General features: G+C 42.2%; 1 protein-coding gene across 1 annotated transcript in view; it reads left to right on the top strand.

Annotated features, from left to right (window-relative positions):
• The window catches only part of LOC124157985 (putative glycerol kinase 5), a 203,967-nt gene that overhangs the window by 47,753 nt on the left and 138,409 nt on the right, over positions 1–17,805 (top strand). The window contains exons 2-3 of the mRNA XM_046533119.1: positions 1,151–1,244; positions 15,624–15,793. Coding sequence (XP_046389075.1) covers positions 1,151–1,244; positions 15,624–15,793 — 264 coding nt within the window. The remainder of the gene's footprint in view (positions 1–1,150; positions 1,245–15,623; positions 15,794–17,805) is intronic.

The raw sequence follows: 17,805 nt of genomic DNA, 5'->3' as shown, positions 1-17,805 counted from the left end.
TGTTCCCTCGCTTCCATAATTGTATTCTCAGCTGTAGGTAGATTCTTCTTGTTGTAAAGTGCTCTCTTTGCCTGTACTATTCTGTGCTATTCTTAACTACTATTTCTATCTTGCTGTGTCCATCGTTGATTGCTCGGCGGAATTTTACAAATATTTCTACGATCAGGAAATAATAAAACGTTTTGCTAGTACCACATTAATTTCTTCCATAGCGACCGGTTTCTTCACATTGTATCATGTATTCTTGCCCTTATCACTGTATCGAAACCGGTCGCAACTGAATGATTTATGGTGGAACTAGCAAAGTTGTAATCATTCGTGAAAGTCGTGAAAGAGTTTCATCAAGTAACGTCTCAAACAATAGGGTGGTTTCCTATTATTTTTTTATTGCCTAAATCGAAAGATTATTACTCCTGGAGTACGTATTTCACGCTTTTAGATTTTTAAATGACGATATCTATTTTTCGCGATTAAATGAAAAGTGAAAATTTTCAAGCGCGCGAAAACGCGACGCTTAAGTATGAATGTCGGGAAGTCTCTCCGCGTGACGTATTTCTGGTTCCCCCTCCCGCCCTGCGAGGTGACCTTGAGGCGAGGCTTAGCGCTGATATGACGCAGGCTGCTAGCGGCTAGCCTAGTACCCTGCTGGCTGGTAGCGCTTGGCTTAAATAAGGATTATTAATAACTTATCAAACGAGGAAAACTTTCCGACCTTAGCTAGTTTTAATAAGTGATTGTTAAGACATGTTTCCCTGAGCTCTGCGCCTCATGCATGCATTGGTAACCTCAGACGACGTATAACTCCTATCTTCTCGTATAGAAACTAGGTCCCTGTGACGTCACGTGGAGTGGCATCGCATGGGCGCCAATCTGGCCCTTTTCAAATGAGGATAAAAATGGACCATTGCCATTCGTCTAAACCGGTATTTCTAAAACAAAATAATTTGTATATTATGAATACACTAATGGTGGGTAACGAATCTCAATCAATGCCTTTCGTTTTCTTTGATGTAGGAAACTGCCCTATTGCATTAATCATTTTTATTTTGGCACATTGGCATTAGATGAAGTTTGCACGGCGCTTTTTTTTTGTATTGTTTATTCTTGAAACTTTACTCGTATGCTCATTGTTTCTATTTTTTCCCGGCAGGTGGAGGTGATATACACGGACGATGGAGGCGTTGAGATTGAGCCTGAGGGACTATGGCAATCCGTGGTGCACGTCGTCAAGGAGGCACTGGCCGGTGAGATATATATATATATGGGAAGGGACTATGGGAGATGATTTTGGGGGGGAGGCGATGAATTTGGTAGCTCCTTCAATTGATAGCAAAAAAAGTTATGCTTTTTTGAATGGAAAGAAGTCCACGAGAGATAATCTGTTGTCAACAATTGTCAAACTACGATAAAAAGTGCAGCGTTTCAAATATGTTAGGATGGGAATCTTTACAGGAGCGTGGAGGTTGTGGTATAGAATAAATTTTCTCAGCGAATTCGGAGAATATTTTATTCTCCGACAACGTGAAAAATGCCTTCCATTTACCGTCGCACTATGGTAGGCGTATTCACGATAAGAAAATGAAGGAAATGGGCTGAAAAATAGAGAGATATAAAATATTACTCTTCCGTCATATCAACAGGGATTTGCAACGGTTTCTCGATTAATAAAATTAATGGCGTAACTCGCTGGGGCAGGTGATCTTTTTCTATCGTTCTAACCTTGCATGGATTTGTTACAAGAATTTCTAACTGCTGGAAGGTTTTGCCTCTACATGAATGTGCAGTGTGCTCGTAATTTTTATTATCTTGCATAATATTTTTATGACCGTGTGACGTGAGGATCCACTGATATGCTGCATGCTAGTGATTGGTCATCCTCTGCTAAACATCCTAATGGTGGCTCGCAGGGTATCATCTAGATCAGGGGTCTCCAAAATACGGCCCGCGGAGGGCTTTCATTCGGCCCGCGCACTCGTTTCAAGTAGCGCGCGATTCTCGCTCGTTTAACTCTGTGAGACGTCGCTAGGAGCATTGCAACGCCGTACAGCTCAAGTAATAGACGTTGGTATCGGATACTTCAGTAGACGTTGGTATCGGAAACTTGAGTAAACGTTGGTATCGAATACTTAAGTCATCGGCAAATTTGAAATCCGGCCCGCGGGGCGATTCGGAACTTGGAATGTGGCCCTCGTGGCCTAGTAAATTGGAGACCCCTGATCTAGATGTTTAGGAATGGTTAGCAAAAATTCTGAGAAGGAACGTAACGCTTTTCGGTGCAAAAACGAAGAGCCGGATGATTAGAATAGGCTGAAGCCGTTTGGGATGTGTGTTTGGATGAGAAAATGAGATAAGATGTGTATGAATTGGAGATGGATGCAAATGGACATAATGGGCGAGAGAAGGAGTGGGTCATTTTGCCCGAGTGGGTCAATTTGACCCAATATGGCCATGTTTGCATATTTTACTCAAAATATTTAATTCCTTCCCAGTTTATTTATTAATATTGTTTATAAAGCATTTGGGAGGGTAGTAGAAAGTTTAATTAGACGAAAAATGTTAAAATTGCAGTTGTTCTACAATTTCTATGCTGTTATGGGAAACTACCTTCCACAAATTTGTGAATACCTATCACTATTCATCTGATGGATTTTGGCAGGTACAATGAATCTCAATGGTATCAGGTTCAAAAAAATTACAATAACATTTTGACAATAAATCAGTATAAATCACGCCGTTACTTTGAATGCACTGGAAAAGTAGATGGGCTTCGAATGGATTTGATAGTCTGGGTTGAAATGAGCCATCCGGGCATGGCAGGTATAAGTAATGATAAAAAATAGAAAAAATAATAATAACAGGCCTAACTTTTTTACGGTGGTAAAACAAACTAAATAGTCATGAAATATGAGTCTAAATTTTTTCTTCCTTTCAAAATGATCAACATGAATATTCTTTTTTGGGTCAAATTGACCCCGCCGGGCATTTTAGTGTTAACCCAGAACCGTTTTAACGTTACATGTTCTCAACTGGGTCAGTAGTGCAGCGAGGGGAGGTTTTGAGGGGATAACCCCCCCCCCCCCCAGAGCTCAGAGAAACTTTTAAGTTTAATCCATTTTACTTCGTTTGATTAGTATACTTATAGAAGAGGGTAAGGATCAATAAAATATCCCTCAGAAAGCCATCAAACTCACCATTTTGATCCATTTATCTTAAAAAAATTCTGGGGGAGGGCCCCCGCACCTCCCGCTTATCCTGGCGGGTATACCACACACCTCAGGTCTATTTGCACCTAAAACCCCCCCTAGCCTTAATTCCTAGCTGCGCCCCAGAACTGGGTTACCAGTTCTCATGAAAATATCTTCACATCTTCTTGTGTTCATAAATGAGATATTCCATGTGAATAGTATTGAGTGCGAAGAAATCGTTCGACATCTCTGAAAACGTGATCCGGAAAAAATTGATGTTTCCCGCCCAAAGAAGTTTGGTTAATGTCATAACATGTGTTTCACCAGTGGCGTAACTATGGGGGGGATGAGGGGATAGATCCCCCCCCCCCCAAAGCCTCGGAGCAGTAAAAAAAATACTTAAAACAATTGACTAGTTTTGACATATAACAACTGCATATGCTTTGTGCTTTCACATTAATATTTATTCATGACCATGGTTTCAACGTTGGACGCAACAGAGAAGAGGCCCAATCCGTTCAACCTGGTTACCTTCCTCCCTCCCCCTCCTAGCATGGTATAAAAGGATGTGATGGATCTCTGTAGAGTTCACCTGATGATGACGTCTAACGTTGAAACCTTGGTCGCGAATAAATATTAATGTGAAAGCACAAAGTTCTTCTTTTTAATGTTAATTATGAATCGCTTTCACCAAGTTACGCCTCAAACAATCAACTGCATCTGCGTGAATGGGGAGTGATATCTGCCGAATTTCCCAGGCATTCCATAATAGTAGTTAGCTGCGTGAGTGTGTTGCTTGGAAGAAGGGGTAGGAGTAGTACGGCCTCGTCCAGTTATGCAGTCCTATGCACTGCGTATGCTTGTGATTTGCTCTTTCGTTTCAAAACGGTTATTTAGTATCATTTCGGCTAATCCAAACAGGGATCGGAACTCCACTATATACGGATTGAATTATTCCCATTCTTTGTATTCTAATTTTGCTTTTCAACCTCCATGGATGGTGAAAGCGCTGCCCGAAATAAGTGCCTTTGAACGCAGTCACGCGATCGGGTGCATAGTCATATACACCAAAGATGAAGTTCGAAGGAGATGAAGTTGAACAAATATTTGACTTAGTCAATTTTTAATGCCAAAATAGAGTAAAATGTATTTCCTAGCTTGTCATTTTTCAAAAGTTTGACCAGATTTCGCCTGGGGGGGGGGGAGGGAGGGGTCGCCACTCCAGGCCATCTCATTCCCCCCACCCCCCAAGGTATATTCCTAGTTACGCCACTATGTTTCACAAAAATAGGGTAGTTTCCTTCATCAAAGAAAACGAAAGGCATTGATTGCGATTCCTTACCCACCATTAGTGTATTCATAATATACAAATTATTTGGTTTTAAAAATCCCAGTTTAGACGAATGGCAATGATCAATTTTATTCTCATTTGAAAAAGGCCAGATTGGCGCCCCTGCGATGCCACTCCACGTGACGGCACAGGGACCTAGTTTCTATACGAGTAGATAGGAGTTTTACATCGTCTGAGATTACCAATGCATGCGTGAGGCACAGAGCTCAGGGAAGCATCTCTTAATAATCACCTATTATAACTGCATATGGTCCGACATTTTCCTTCGTTTGATAGGGTAATAATAATCCTTATTTAAGCCAAGCGCTACCAGCTAGCAGGGTACTCTGCTCCTGCTAGCATCCTGCGTCGTATCAGCGCTCAGAGCCTCGCCCCAAGGTCACCTTACTTGCGGCAGCGGGAACCACATCGGCGTTAACGATTGTTTTCCCGGCATTCATACTTAGCCGACGCGTTTTCGCGCGTTTGAAAAATTTCATTTTTCATTTAATCGCGAAAAATAGATATCGTCATTTAAAAATCTAAAAGCGTGAAATACGTACTCCAGAAATAATAATCTTTCGATTTATGCAATAAAAAATAATAGGAAACCACCCTATTGAAATGGGAAAAAAATCCTATGTACCGGTAGCTGAACCGTGGACCTTTGTCTTTTCTTGCAACCACGACGCTATCCAGGTTCATTCATCTACACCTAAATCCTCCCAGTACCGTGCAAGCCACCACCAGGGTGTGTGTCGCGGACGCCCAGGATAACGAAACGCTGTCAGACCAGAAACTAGGAGAGTGCTAAGGACACGAACATGCTACCATGCTAATAAAACTACTAGTTGGTAATCGAAAGACGAATAATTGGCGTAGCTTACCTACCATCCATGATCTATGCATAAATTATAATATGCCCATGCCAAAAAAATCATGCTGATAATTGATATTAACAAATTTAATAAGATATTAACCACACATGCAGAGCTAATTTTACCTCGTCCAAATGAAGGTATCCTATGGATCAAATATCGCTAGTATTATGGTCCCTTATTGTGCGCGGGAAAACGACATCCTATATCTGTCGGTTTTGATATCTATTTCCCTAATCTTATCCAAGAAGAGCCAGATTTTTTTCAGGTGGGGGCCAAAGGGTCTGATAGGAAAACGATCGTGTCATACTTGAGATTAAAAACAAGATTTAGCAGTTACTTTACGAAATATACTCTTTCTTTAAATATGAAAGTTGTTTAACATGATTTTTGTTTTTTTTTCCCAGCGAACAATTGCAGTGAAGTTTTCTCGGGTTTCACACCGGGTCAGGTCCTCCATTTCTCCTTCCAACGCTTCGATGAATAACTCGCCCATCGCCTTCAGGGATACAGGAATCCAATAATCGGATCGGAATCATTGGATTCCTGAATCCCTGAATTCGATGGGCGAGTTGCTCATGGAAACGTTGGAAGGAGAAATGGAGGACATGACCCGGTGTGAAACCCGAGAAAACTTCAATGAAAGTTGTTAATATGAAATTAAATGATTGAGGCTCCGTAATACAGTAAACAAAACGAACGTAATGATAATATTCTCCAGATTCAAGCCCCTGCGTCTAATTTCTGTCACCAAATCTGACTAATTTCCAGGCTGTAAGATTTTTGGATCGAGCCAAGAGGTTATCATGGAAACGAAAGCCTATTTTGAGGGCCTTGGTAAATGCTACAATTTTGAAGAAATAAAAAAAATGGAAAAACGTTGAACTAAGTGTATCGGGCTAAAAGGAGTCTATGTACATAAATTAATCATTTTTTTACCGAAGAAAAGTATTTTATTCAAAAAGTCACTGAGTTATCAAACCGCTGACTAATCCCGAAATTCTACTTTTAGGACGGCTAAAAATACCTGGAAGAATGCTTAAAAAAGTTGATAGAGCTGAGAAGAGATCATAATGAAAAACATACAAAACGACCAAATATAATTTGTTTTCATCCCTTTATCTAAAGACATATTGAACGACCCTCGTACCAAACTTTTCCCGGTTTTCACGGACATCTCGCGGGGGTGGCTACCCTCAATGGCGGTCTGGCCAGGCATGACCACCTAGATACTCAGTGAGTTTCTAGGTGGTCATGGGCCAGGTCGGCTGGTCGGCAATCGCCGAAGGCCCCGAGCTTTAGGGCCCCTCACAACGCTCTCGACTATCGTGAAGCGTATATGAAAGGTGTAATTAAAAAAGGACTCAGATTATTGGACCCAAGTTTACAATTATAAAATTCTGTATTCTCATCAGTGATGAGAACGCAGTTTTAAAGAGAGAAAGAAAGATTTACAACATACTCAGTGCGAAAAGATTGTATAAAAACATACCTAAAAATAAGGTGTCATAAGAAATAATTGAACGCGAAGCTTTTTTTGAAAATGGTTAATCTCAAAAGGTTATTTTCGAGGCTTTCAGATTTATTTTTTGTTTCACGGAACAAATTCACCAAAAGGATATTATATCCATAATACAATACTTCACTTTATAAGCTATGAAATTCTCAATTTTCGTAGTATTTTTTCTTACGAAATTTCTATTATTTATTAACTTAACTAGTTTTTAAGAGCCAGAATAGCGTCAAAATCCATTTCCGGACATGCAATAGGGTACTTTCCTTCATCAAAGAAAGCGAAAAGCATTGATTGCGATTCCTTACCCACCATTAGTGTATTCATAATATACAATATATTTGGTTTTAGAAATCCCAGTTTAGACGAATGGCAATGGTCAATTTTATTCTTATTTGAAAAAGGCCAGAATGGCGCCCATGCGATGCCACTCCACGTGACGTCACAATGACCTAGTTTCTATACGAGTAGATAGGAGTTTTACATCGCCTGAGATTACCATGACGCACATAGCTCAGGGAATAATAATCTGAATAATCGCATGTAAAAACTTGCTAAGGTCGGAAAGTTTTCTTCGGTTGATAAGGTATTAATAATCCATATTTATGCCATGCGCTACCAGCTAGCTGGGTACTCTGCTACCTGCTAGCATCCTGCGTCGTATCAGCGCTCAAAGCCTCGCCCGAAGGTCACCTCACTTGCGGCAGCGGGAACCAGAACGACGTCACACGGAGTTTTCCCAGCATTCCTACTTAGCCATCGCGTATTCGCGCGCTTGAAAATTTTCACTTTTCATTTAATCGCGAAAAATAGATATCGTCGTTTAAAAATCTAAACGCGTGAAATATGTACTCCAGGAGTAATAATCTTTCGATTTAGACAGTAAAAAAAATAGGAAACCACCCTATTTCCTTAAACTTTTCGGGGAAGGACCCCTGATTCTCTCTGTAAAGAGGGCTCCCAATCACCCCATACCACCCCCGGCTACCCTTGATAAACTCAAATAGGCAGCGTGCTGTAAGCGTTTCGCTGAAGTCGATCGAGTCCACAAAAGTTCTCAAAAGAACACGTCGTTTAAATATTTCCTGAATAGAACTGGAAATGTATAAATTTTTATGCTAATAAAAACCACCCCATATATGATTATATAATTATGGGGGTTATAATGGGCTAAATGATAGCGAAACCTGTGAGAATGCCGAGACTTGGCGACTTGGCCATATTTGTCGGTACTGCGACACACATTTCACTACGGGCGCGGTAAAATTTACTTTAACGGCTGCAGTATTTCGTTGTGTAAGGCAAGGTGAAACTACAATTTACTATCTCGAGGAGTGGCAGTTACACTACTCACTGTTAAATAATGAAATGTCAGAAATATATCGCATAATTTGGATTGTTCTCCCAAAAATCTGTTTAATTCACGTTGTCTTCCCTATAGCTTCGATGTACCAAACTTTTCCTGTTTTCACGGAATTCCCACGGGCAGGGTCGCAGCTAGGAATTAAGACTGGAGGGTGGGGGTTTAGGTACAACTAATACCGGGGTGTGTGGGGGTATGGAATACCCACCAGTCTAAGCGGTAGGTGCGAGATTAATAAATTGCGGAATTTTAAGATAAATGGTTGAAAATGGTAAGTTTTACGGATTTCTGAGGGATATTTTATTAATCCTTACCCTATTCTATTAGTTATATCAATTCAATTAAGTAAATTCGATTAAACTTAAAATTTATCTGAGCTCTGGGGGGGGGAGGTTTAACCCCCAAAACCTCCCCTCGCTGCGCCACTGCTTTCCGTGTGGTTAAGGTAATAGCCCGACGTTTCGCCAACCCTGATGGTCGCTTCTTCAGAGGTGATTGGGATGGTCTCGGTGTGGGTTGAAATATATACTCTTCAAGTTGGTGGCTTGGGTGTGGTATAGCGGGGAATGACCTTCTTCCCTACCACACCCAACAGCGAAAGCCTCAATGAAGAATTCTGCCACAAGAGTTTGATGGGTAATATTTCAAAGACCGCCTCAAGGATTCTATAATCAATCAAAACAACTTAAACCCCGTTTAGTTTTCGTTTACAATCAGCAATTCATATTTTTCAATGCTAACATTTATTTCATTATGCGCTCAGATTCGTAATTTCAGCTCATTTCCTGGTCACCCGCATTATAAAATTGACTTTTCAACGATAAATGGGACTAAAATACCGACTTTTTCTACATGAGTACATAGTACTGCAATCCTAAGATTGGTCATTTTCCTCCCATCCCAAGCTAGTTCTTTTACCCCCCTATCAATCCTTACCTATTTATCAATCCAGTTGAGAAAAATGGATTACACTTAAAATTTCTCTGAGCTTTGGGGGCCCCCTCGCTGCGTTACTGTCCACGGGGATGGCTACGCTGGATGAATGCCAAGAGTCATCGTGCGGAAGTGTTTCGCTGAAGTGAATCGAGTCCACCATCAAAGTACGTCCAGGCGAGGCAGCAAGGCCGTCCACCCCCTCCCCCTGCTGCCATTCCCCCCTCTCTCGCACCACGCGCTCCCATAATGCACTGCTGCTTCCTTTCATCGCGTTCGCGGCCTTCTCTCACATGAACCACTCTCCCATTTGGTGACCTTTGCCTCCACGCACTGCCTCAACTGTCCTCATGAGAGCGACTCCGCCTCTCGCGGACGGACCCAATCCCAAAACAAAAGGCATGCGGTTTCCGTGTTTGCACTCTTAATGGAATCGCTGCTCACGTGTGTTTATCAACACACGCTGACTGATCACATTCCAGCTCCTGCCTTCTCCGCCAGTTTCTTGAAAACGCGTCCAACATTTGAAAACTAAAAATATTAATCGGAGAGGTTGTTTAAAACTTTGAAAATGAAATTGGACTAAGACACAATTACTTAACTAATAAATAAATATGGACGAATTCTTCGCGGGTTCTCAGCCAGGTTAATTATGTCGTGTAAGCCGACGTTTCGAAAGATGACTTGTCTCCCATCTTCGAGGCCGTGTTACTCTTGGGAGTGTGAAATTGGATTTCAAAGAGTAAAACGGCCTCGAAGATGGTAGACAAGTCGTCTCTCGAAACGTGGGTTTATACGAAAGAATTTACCTGTCTGAGAACCCGACAAGAATTCATTCATAGTATTCACCAGGAGAAATTAAAATCGTTTAAAAAATAAATAGATTATTTCAAGCAATATCTATGTATGATCGAGGGATACTGACTTCAAATCTCGCGTGAAGCCTTCTGATACCTCCAAACAAAATCCTCGCTGTGCGTTCCAGTGAAATGAACTGGCCCTCTTACCCTGAAAGTGTGATATTCACACGCCTTCGGCTTAGTTCGGAGTGAGCTCTACCCTCACCAAACCAACCAACCTTCTGATTGAATCACTGAGTGAGTGAGTCTTATTATACATACATTATATTGGCAGGACTTTCCTTGGCATAATGCCGTGGCCATTAAATACTCCGTGTGCAGCACGTTAAGGAGGGGAAGGTTTAGAAGGGGAAAGTTTTTCTGTCAATTTTCAGAAAATATCGCACGCATACAGTCACTGTTGATCTTCATCTACATAATACCCCGCAAGCCGCCTAAAAGGCGTGTGGTAGGGGGTATTAGGACACAAGACGTTTACACATAAAAGGAAATGCTCTAACGAAATTACGAATAGCATTTATTAAAGTCCTTTATGTGGTTCGGAGGAAAAACGAATTCCCATATCTATCCGTTCGGCAAAACATTTCTCATAATTTATCCTTCTGTCGGACATGGAAATATAGTGTGGCCCTAATATATGTCCTCCGTGTCGCTCTTAAAGATATCCGTTCTCAATTGTTCAGTCAATATAAGCCTTGCGCGCAGCCTCCGAGTCTCCAGCAGCTCCCAGCCTAATTCGCTTAACATCTGCGTAACGCTGTCTGTGCGGCCGTAACAGTTTTTGACGAATCGCGCAGCCTTCCCTTGTATTTTGTTCAGCTCGAGGATAAAGTCTTTCTGTGCCAGATCCCATTCGCTCGCTGCATATTCACGTTGCGGTAGGACGAGTGCGAAATTGCACCTTTCTTTTACTTTCTCATCCGACAATCTTCCCACAATACGCTTGACGAATCCTAATTTCTTCAGGGCTATGCCGCAAATATTTCTTATACGTGTTCCCCAGGATATGTTCGAGGTTACCGTAACTCCCAGGTACTTCACTTCGTCTGTCGCCTTTATGTCAATATCATCCACAGCATAAACGTGGTTATAGTTTGACGAACTCTGCAAAAAATGTACCGACATGCATTTGCACAGATTTAGTTCGAGTCCCCACTCTTGGCTCCACAAATGAACATTGTTGATGCAGCGTCCGAACGTAAATGATTATCTTACGATTAGTATAGTTTTTTTTAATACGGCGACATGGTTGGGAACGGGTTTTCAGCCGCTCTTCGCTGTTACAAATCTCCGCCTCTCCCGGTATTCGAGTCAACGCCCTTCAGGATAGAATTCCCGTATCTGTTGGTCACCGCTGCATTCAAACTGCGCCCCCTAGGTAACACTCGTGTTTCGCTCCGACCACGCCTTCATGAAGATTCCCACGCTTACAATCGGAGTCCGATGAACATGGCCGCCGAGCGCACGCTTCCCGATTTGCAAAGCCCCCTAATATTACAAGATGTAAAGGATTCCCCAGACGGCCTCTTGGGATGTCGTCACCCATCACGCAATTCCAATTGATTTTTATGTTAATAAAAATGTAAATTGTTTAGATTTCTTTTTCTCATAAATCCTTATTATTGGAGGCATTTTGCTTTTTGGGATTGAAGTATTTTTGAGATTATAATTCTTGCGTGAGTTTTTTTCGATGGCAATGGAAATGCGTCCAAGCCACGATCCATCTGTTTCGCAATTCTCTTGCTTGAAACAAATTGATTCAGGTGATTTCGAATGTCATTATTGCATTATTTATAACTTCCCCCGAAGTCGTCAACGGCACCTACCGCTGACCGGTAGTAACTGGAGTCAACGTCTAGAGGCCAACTTGAAGTATTCTCTATTGAAATATTCCTAATGTGAGGTATCACGTGTATTCCTGTTAATCATGGCCACCGCGCGCATTCTCTTCCTCACGAATAATATAACGGAGTATTCTTAAGTCTACTTAACGTTTTTACTTGCTAGTTGACTTGTAGTAGAGACCACTAACTTGTGTACTCCTTGATGCATGTTTCTGAGTTTTGCTGTTTATTCCAACAGCATGTTTTACATGTTCTGGTTTCATGGACAGATTGCCTTAATGAGTAATTGGCAAGTTTCGCCTTTGTAAGAATGTGGCAGCATAATCACTCACTTAGAATATGCTGTTAGCGTATGGGACCCTTATAAAGTAGGCCCGATAGCTGAAATCAATGGAGTACAGCGCAGGGCGGCCAGATTTGTGATTTGTTGTTAAGACAAAAAGTGCAGCGTTTTCAGTATATTACTCGACTTGGGATGGGAATCTTTACAGGAGCGAAGAGCAAAGTATAAGCTAAATTGATGAAGTAGCTTCGAAGAATTCTCAGACAACGTGAAACATATCCTTCGTTTACCTTAGTAATGGTAGACGTGATCATGAGAAGAAAATAAAAGAAATATGCAGCAAAACGGAGAGATTTAAAATGTCATACTTCCCTCGTACTAATAAGGATAACAGCGTTGTATCAATTAATAGGATTAATGGCGTCACTCGCTTGCATGACTCATTGCATGTTTTTTCATAGTTCTAACCTTGCTTGTGTTTGCTATAGGAATTACTGACCATTGGCAACTTTTTTTCTTATGAATTTGCATGTATATTTTGCTGGTATGCGTCGTATTTCTGTGACCGTGCGGTGTGCATGTGGCGGTCCCCTTGCAAGCTGCATGTTGGTGATTGGTCACCCCCTGCCAAACACCCTAGAGGTGGCACTCAGGGTAATATTGTAAATGTAGACAAGAGCAGTCTGGCCAGATCTGGTGATCGGCGATCGCCGAGGGCCCCGACGCGACGTTAGGGGGCCCTCTACAACGCTCGCGTCTATCGTGAAGCTAATATGAAAGGTGTAATAAAAAAAGACTCCGATTACTTGAACCCAAGTTTTTTTGCAATTATAATATTCTACGCTTTCATTAATTGCGTTATTTACAACATACTCAGTGTAAAAATATTACGTAAAAAAATGAAATAAAGGTGTCCGAAGATAAAAGAGAACGATATACTTTTTTGGAATGGTTATTCAAAAAGGTTGTTTTAGAGGTCTTTTAAATTTCAGTGCAGTTTCAAAGAAAAAATTCATTGAATAGATAATACAGCAATAATACATTATCAAATTTTATAAGTTATGAAATTCACCCTTTCAATAGTATTTTTTCTTGCGTAACTCCTATTTTTTTATCAACTTTCATCCGGCTTTTAAGAGGCAGAATAGCGTCAAATCCATTTCCGGGCTGGCAATTTTCCAGGGGAGAACCGCCATATTCCCCGGTGAGAAGGGCCCCAACGTGAGCACCAGCCGAGGGCCCCCAATCACCCCAGACCGCCCCCGGCTGAAGATGTAAAACACCCACCCACTATGTAATCCGCTTGCTCTTCGTTTTGCATTGCGATTTCAAACACGGCGAATGAGAAGGGCGGGTGGGGGGGGGGCGGGTGAGTAAATGCATGTGTTGGGGCGCACAGTGGGCACCATTCATTCATGTAGAGCAACCGCACCTCCCTAATCCCTCATCCCCCTTCTCCTCTGGCGAAATCGATCGAGGGGTGGATTGGTATGGGGGTGGGTCTTTCCGACTGCCTTCGCACTGAGGGGGTGGGGGGTGAAAGTGACTTTGAGGGGGCGCTTGCGGCGGTGAATGGACCGAGAGATCTCTCCCGGATGTGCCCAACTCCTATCCCTCCCATCGCCTCTTCTTAGCGTCCAAATAATACCATGCGAGTTACCTCTGGGGTGTTTGGCAGGGTGTGTCCAATCATCAGCATGCAACACGATCAAAAAATATTATGCATGATATGAGGAAAGAATAAGTTTTTTTTTTAAAATCGGGGAATAGGAATAATGATTTCAACATTGTCTGCGATCAATGAGAGATTATAACGGCCAGTGGCGCAGCGAGGGGGGTTTTGGGGGATAAAACCCCCCTCCACAGCTCAGAGAAATTTTTGAGTTTAATCAATTTTACTTATTTGGATTAGTATTTCTTATATAAGAGTCTTAGGATTAATCAAATATCCCTCAGAAAGCCTTAAAACTCACCATTTCGAACCATTATTCTTCAAATTTTTCTGGAGGACGAACCCGCAACTCTTCCTTACCCTAGTGGGTATGCAATACCCCCACACCCGTAAGTATTAGTTGTGCCTAAAACCCCCCCTAGCCTTAATTCCTAGCTGCGCCCCTGATAGCGGCAGTGTTAAAACTCACAAATAGATTAGATGACTTGTAGTGTACCCTACTAACTGAAGTATAGCTTAATGCATGTTTCTGAATTTTATTATTATTTCAAACAGCACATGGTAGTATAATTAGTTGGTTTGCGTGACGTTTTTTGGACCGTGTGATGTGCATGTGGGGTCCAATTGTATGCTGGTGATTGATCACCCCCTGCCAAACACCTTGGAGGTGGCTCGCATGGTTTTTGAAGATGTAGATACTGAAATTATTTTGAACTCATTGACCAAAATCACAGTGTCTTCTGGTAAAGAGTAGGGGCTTTATGCGTTTGTGGAAATCACATTCAAGCAAAAATTTTCCATCATATGGTTCTGTCTCTCAGTCAATCTATTTCTCTTTTACATCTACTACTACACAATGACCTGCTAGCCATCTTTAGGGTGTTTGGCAGAGGGTGACCGATCACCAGGATGCAAGAGGATCGCCACGTGAACACCAAAATGTTATTAAAAATATTGAGAATTGTAACAAAAAATGTGTGTGCAGTCATGCAAAAGCAAAACTTTCCTGCGGTTAGAAATTCCTGCAGTGAAGCCATGCAAGGTTAGGACAACAGAAAGAGGCAAATGTGCAATGAGTCGTATCGTAACGAGTAACGTCAGTAATTTTATTAATCGAGACACCGTTGCCATCCTTAATCGTACGAGGAAAGAAAATTAATTTAGCTTTGCAAGAAAATTAGGAGGCGCTTCATAGCATCAGTAAAGGACATAGCTTCAAAGCATTAGGTCACGGTCGAAGTAAAACTTTTTGCAGTTTCTATACTTCTGACAATCAGTGATAAACGGAATGGAAATAGCGGAACGCCTAGAGTCTTGGTAGATAGATATTAGGATAAATTTCGCAATCTACGGTGCTACAAGTACCGCAATTAATATTATCAGAAGTACAGCTGTCTCTGAGAATCCACAATCCAGTTTGCGCGCTAGATATCATATCGTATCATGGAAGCGGGATTAATTCCTCTTTTGATGATGCATTACAATGTGGGAAAGATGATTATTTTGATGTGTTTTACGAAAAAAAAAAACATTTCTTGTGTGTTCTGGAGAATGTTTTCGGGGTTAGCATGACTCATTCGGCTCCAGGGTGATGACTAAGCCCTTTCTCGGAAGATGCAAAAAAGAAACATTTTTTCGTTGCATCCGCAGCCGGATATCCGAGAAATATTCGCCGCTTGGTGTGGGAGGGTGGGGTGACGTCATTGAGCGGTACGTCATCGCCGGCTTCCTCGCTCTGATTCGCTGCCTCCTTTCTCCGCAGACGCGGGCGTGGCGGCGAGTGACGTCACGTGCCTGGGAATGTCGACGCAGCGCAGCTCGTTCGTGACGTGGGACCGCGTCACCGGCGACCCCTTCCACAACTTCATCACTTGGAAAGACGTGCGAGCGGAGCGCCACGCGCAACAATGGAACTCCTGCTTCACGATGAAGGTGAGGGAGGTGCTGCCCTCCAAGCGCGAGGCGGCCAGCCCGCGAACCACTAGCAAACTTCGGTGTTGACGTGATCTTTGTTTTGGGGACGAATTCCGGTCACGAGTGTTTTGGTTTTTTTTTGTTATTCCACCAAAGCGAGTTGGTGTTTTTATTTTTTCTTCCGAGAAGATACGCTACTTCTCCGTACGGCCGCGCCTCTGCCAGTTTCGGTAGCGGGGCGAAACCGTTAAACGGGTGGCTCATGAACACCCGAAGAATACTGGGGACCCCGCGCCCTTCCGCGTATCTCGACTGTTGTTTTCCGAATTGGTTGGTCATGCCTGGAAATGATTAGGGGCTCAATGAGAAAGATGAAAGGAATGTACTTAATCGGTCGGGAACCTGGGGAAACCTTGTACGGGCTCCAAAGTTTTCGGAAGAACTTCTGGAACTTAGAATTCTGGATTCTAGAATGCTTATTCAGGAAATTAAACGAGCCATGCGATATGAATCCCTTTTTGGGGGGTCTCACTATCTTGCATTTACATCCAGTGGCGTAACTGGTGCTTTGGGGGGAGGGGGAAGGGATGGCCACCATCTCACTCATCAGACATTTACTTATTTATTTACATACCCCCGAAAACAGCTCTATTTGGCCTTTTACATCGGGGTCGTTAACAGTTTAACGTACACAAACAACCATGCCCTGGATATGGGTAACTTACCCAGGCGGAACTCGAACCCGCGACCTCCTATTTGGCAGGCGAGGACTCACCCCGCCGCTACCGAGGCCGGCTGCGGCGGGGGTGCGGCATCATCTAGGAATATTTTTTAAAAATGACATGCCTGAAAATACATTTTATATAATTTTGGCTCTAAAGATTTAACTTTAAGCAGATGCAGTTATTACATGTCAACACAATAGCATTTATATTTTTTTATTACTGAGGATTTGGGGGGGATCTATCCCCTCATCCCCCTAATAGTTACACCATTGTCTACATCATACACTGAGAGCTACCCCTAGGATGTTTGTGAGGGGGTGAGCATAGGCTCATCTAGGGGGGGGGGGCACGGGGGCACGTTCCCCCCCCCCCCCCCCAGACACTTAAAAATATGCAAGATTTTTAATACGGTTCCATTATCATTGCCTTCGTTTTGTTTTGCGAGCTATCCTTGTGCCCCCTCAGAACAAAATCCTTGATACGGCCTTGCTTGTGCCCCCCCCCCCTCCAGAAACAACATGAAATGATTCTTGAATAATGCTACCGTACATTATATTCTATACGAACGTATACTTCCAATTTTTTCTCTAAGATCGTGTTAACAAGTGATCGCAGGAAACTACTGAGATCCCGACGGATTTGAATCTATGGCTCTCTGTTCTGAAGTCATATGCTTTACGCAGGAATAGAAGGATCAACAACTTTGCTATTTCCACATAGCAATTTATTGACAACGACTATGGTTTCGTTACAGAGTAACATTATCAAGATGATAATGATACATCTTTATGATAATGATACATTATCAAGGTGTATCATTATCATCTTGATAATGTTACTCTGTAATGAAACCATGATCGGTATCAATAAATTACTATGTGGAAATAGCAAAGTTGTTGATCCTTCTATTCCTGCGATTATGGATTTCCACCAAGTTACGCCCGCTACTATTAATTATCATATGCTTCAAATACTAAATCTCGACAAGATTCCAACTCCCTCCACGTCAGATGGCATGAACCCGCTCAATCTACGGAAGATGACATTCAGGTCGAAAGAAAAAGAACTCGTGGGAGAACCTATATAGTAATTTCCTAAAATACTGAGCCGGGACCTCATTCTTAAGGCAGATATAGTGGTTAAAATTGTATCACCATTCGGTGGAGAGGGAAGCATAAAAATGCAAAGCATGGGAAATGGACGACCACTTATGACACGTCGTCACCGTGAGCAAATTGATTAATAGATCTCAATAGCTATTTATATTCCCCAGCTGACCTCATTAGCCAAAATGGCCTCAGTTCC

The sequence above is a fragment of the Ischnura elegans genome, chromosome 4 (genome assembly GCF_921293095.1).
Source record: "Ischnura elegans chromosome 4, ioIscEleg1.1, whole genome shotgun sequence".
NCBI classification, from domain to species: Eukaryota; Metazoa; Arthropoda; class Insecta; order Odonata; family Coenagrionidae; genus Ischnura; species Ischnura elegans.
The sequence above is the reverse complement of the archived record's forward strand: the minus strand, read 5'-3'. Positions and strand labels throughout refer to the sequence as shown.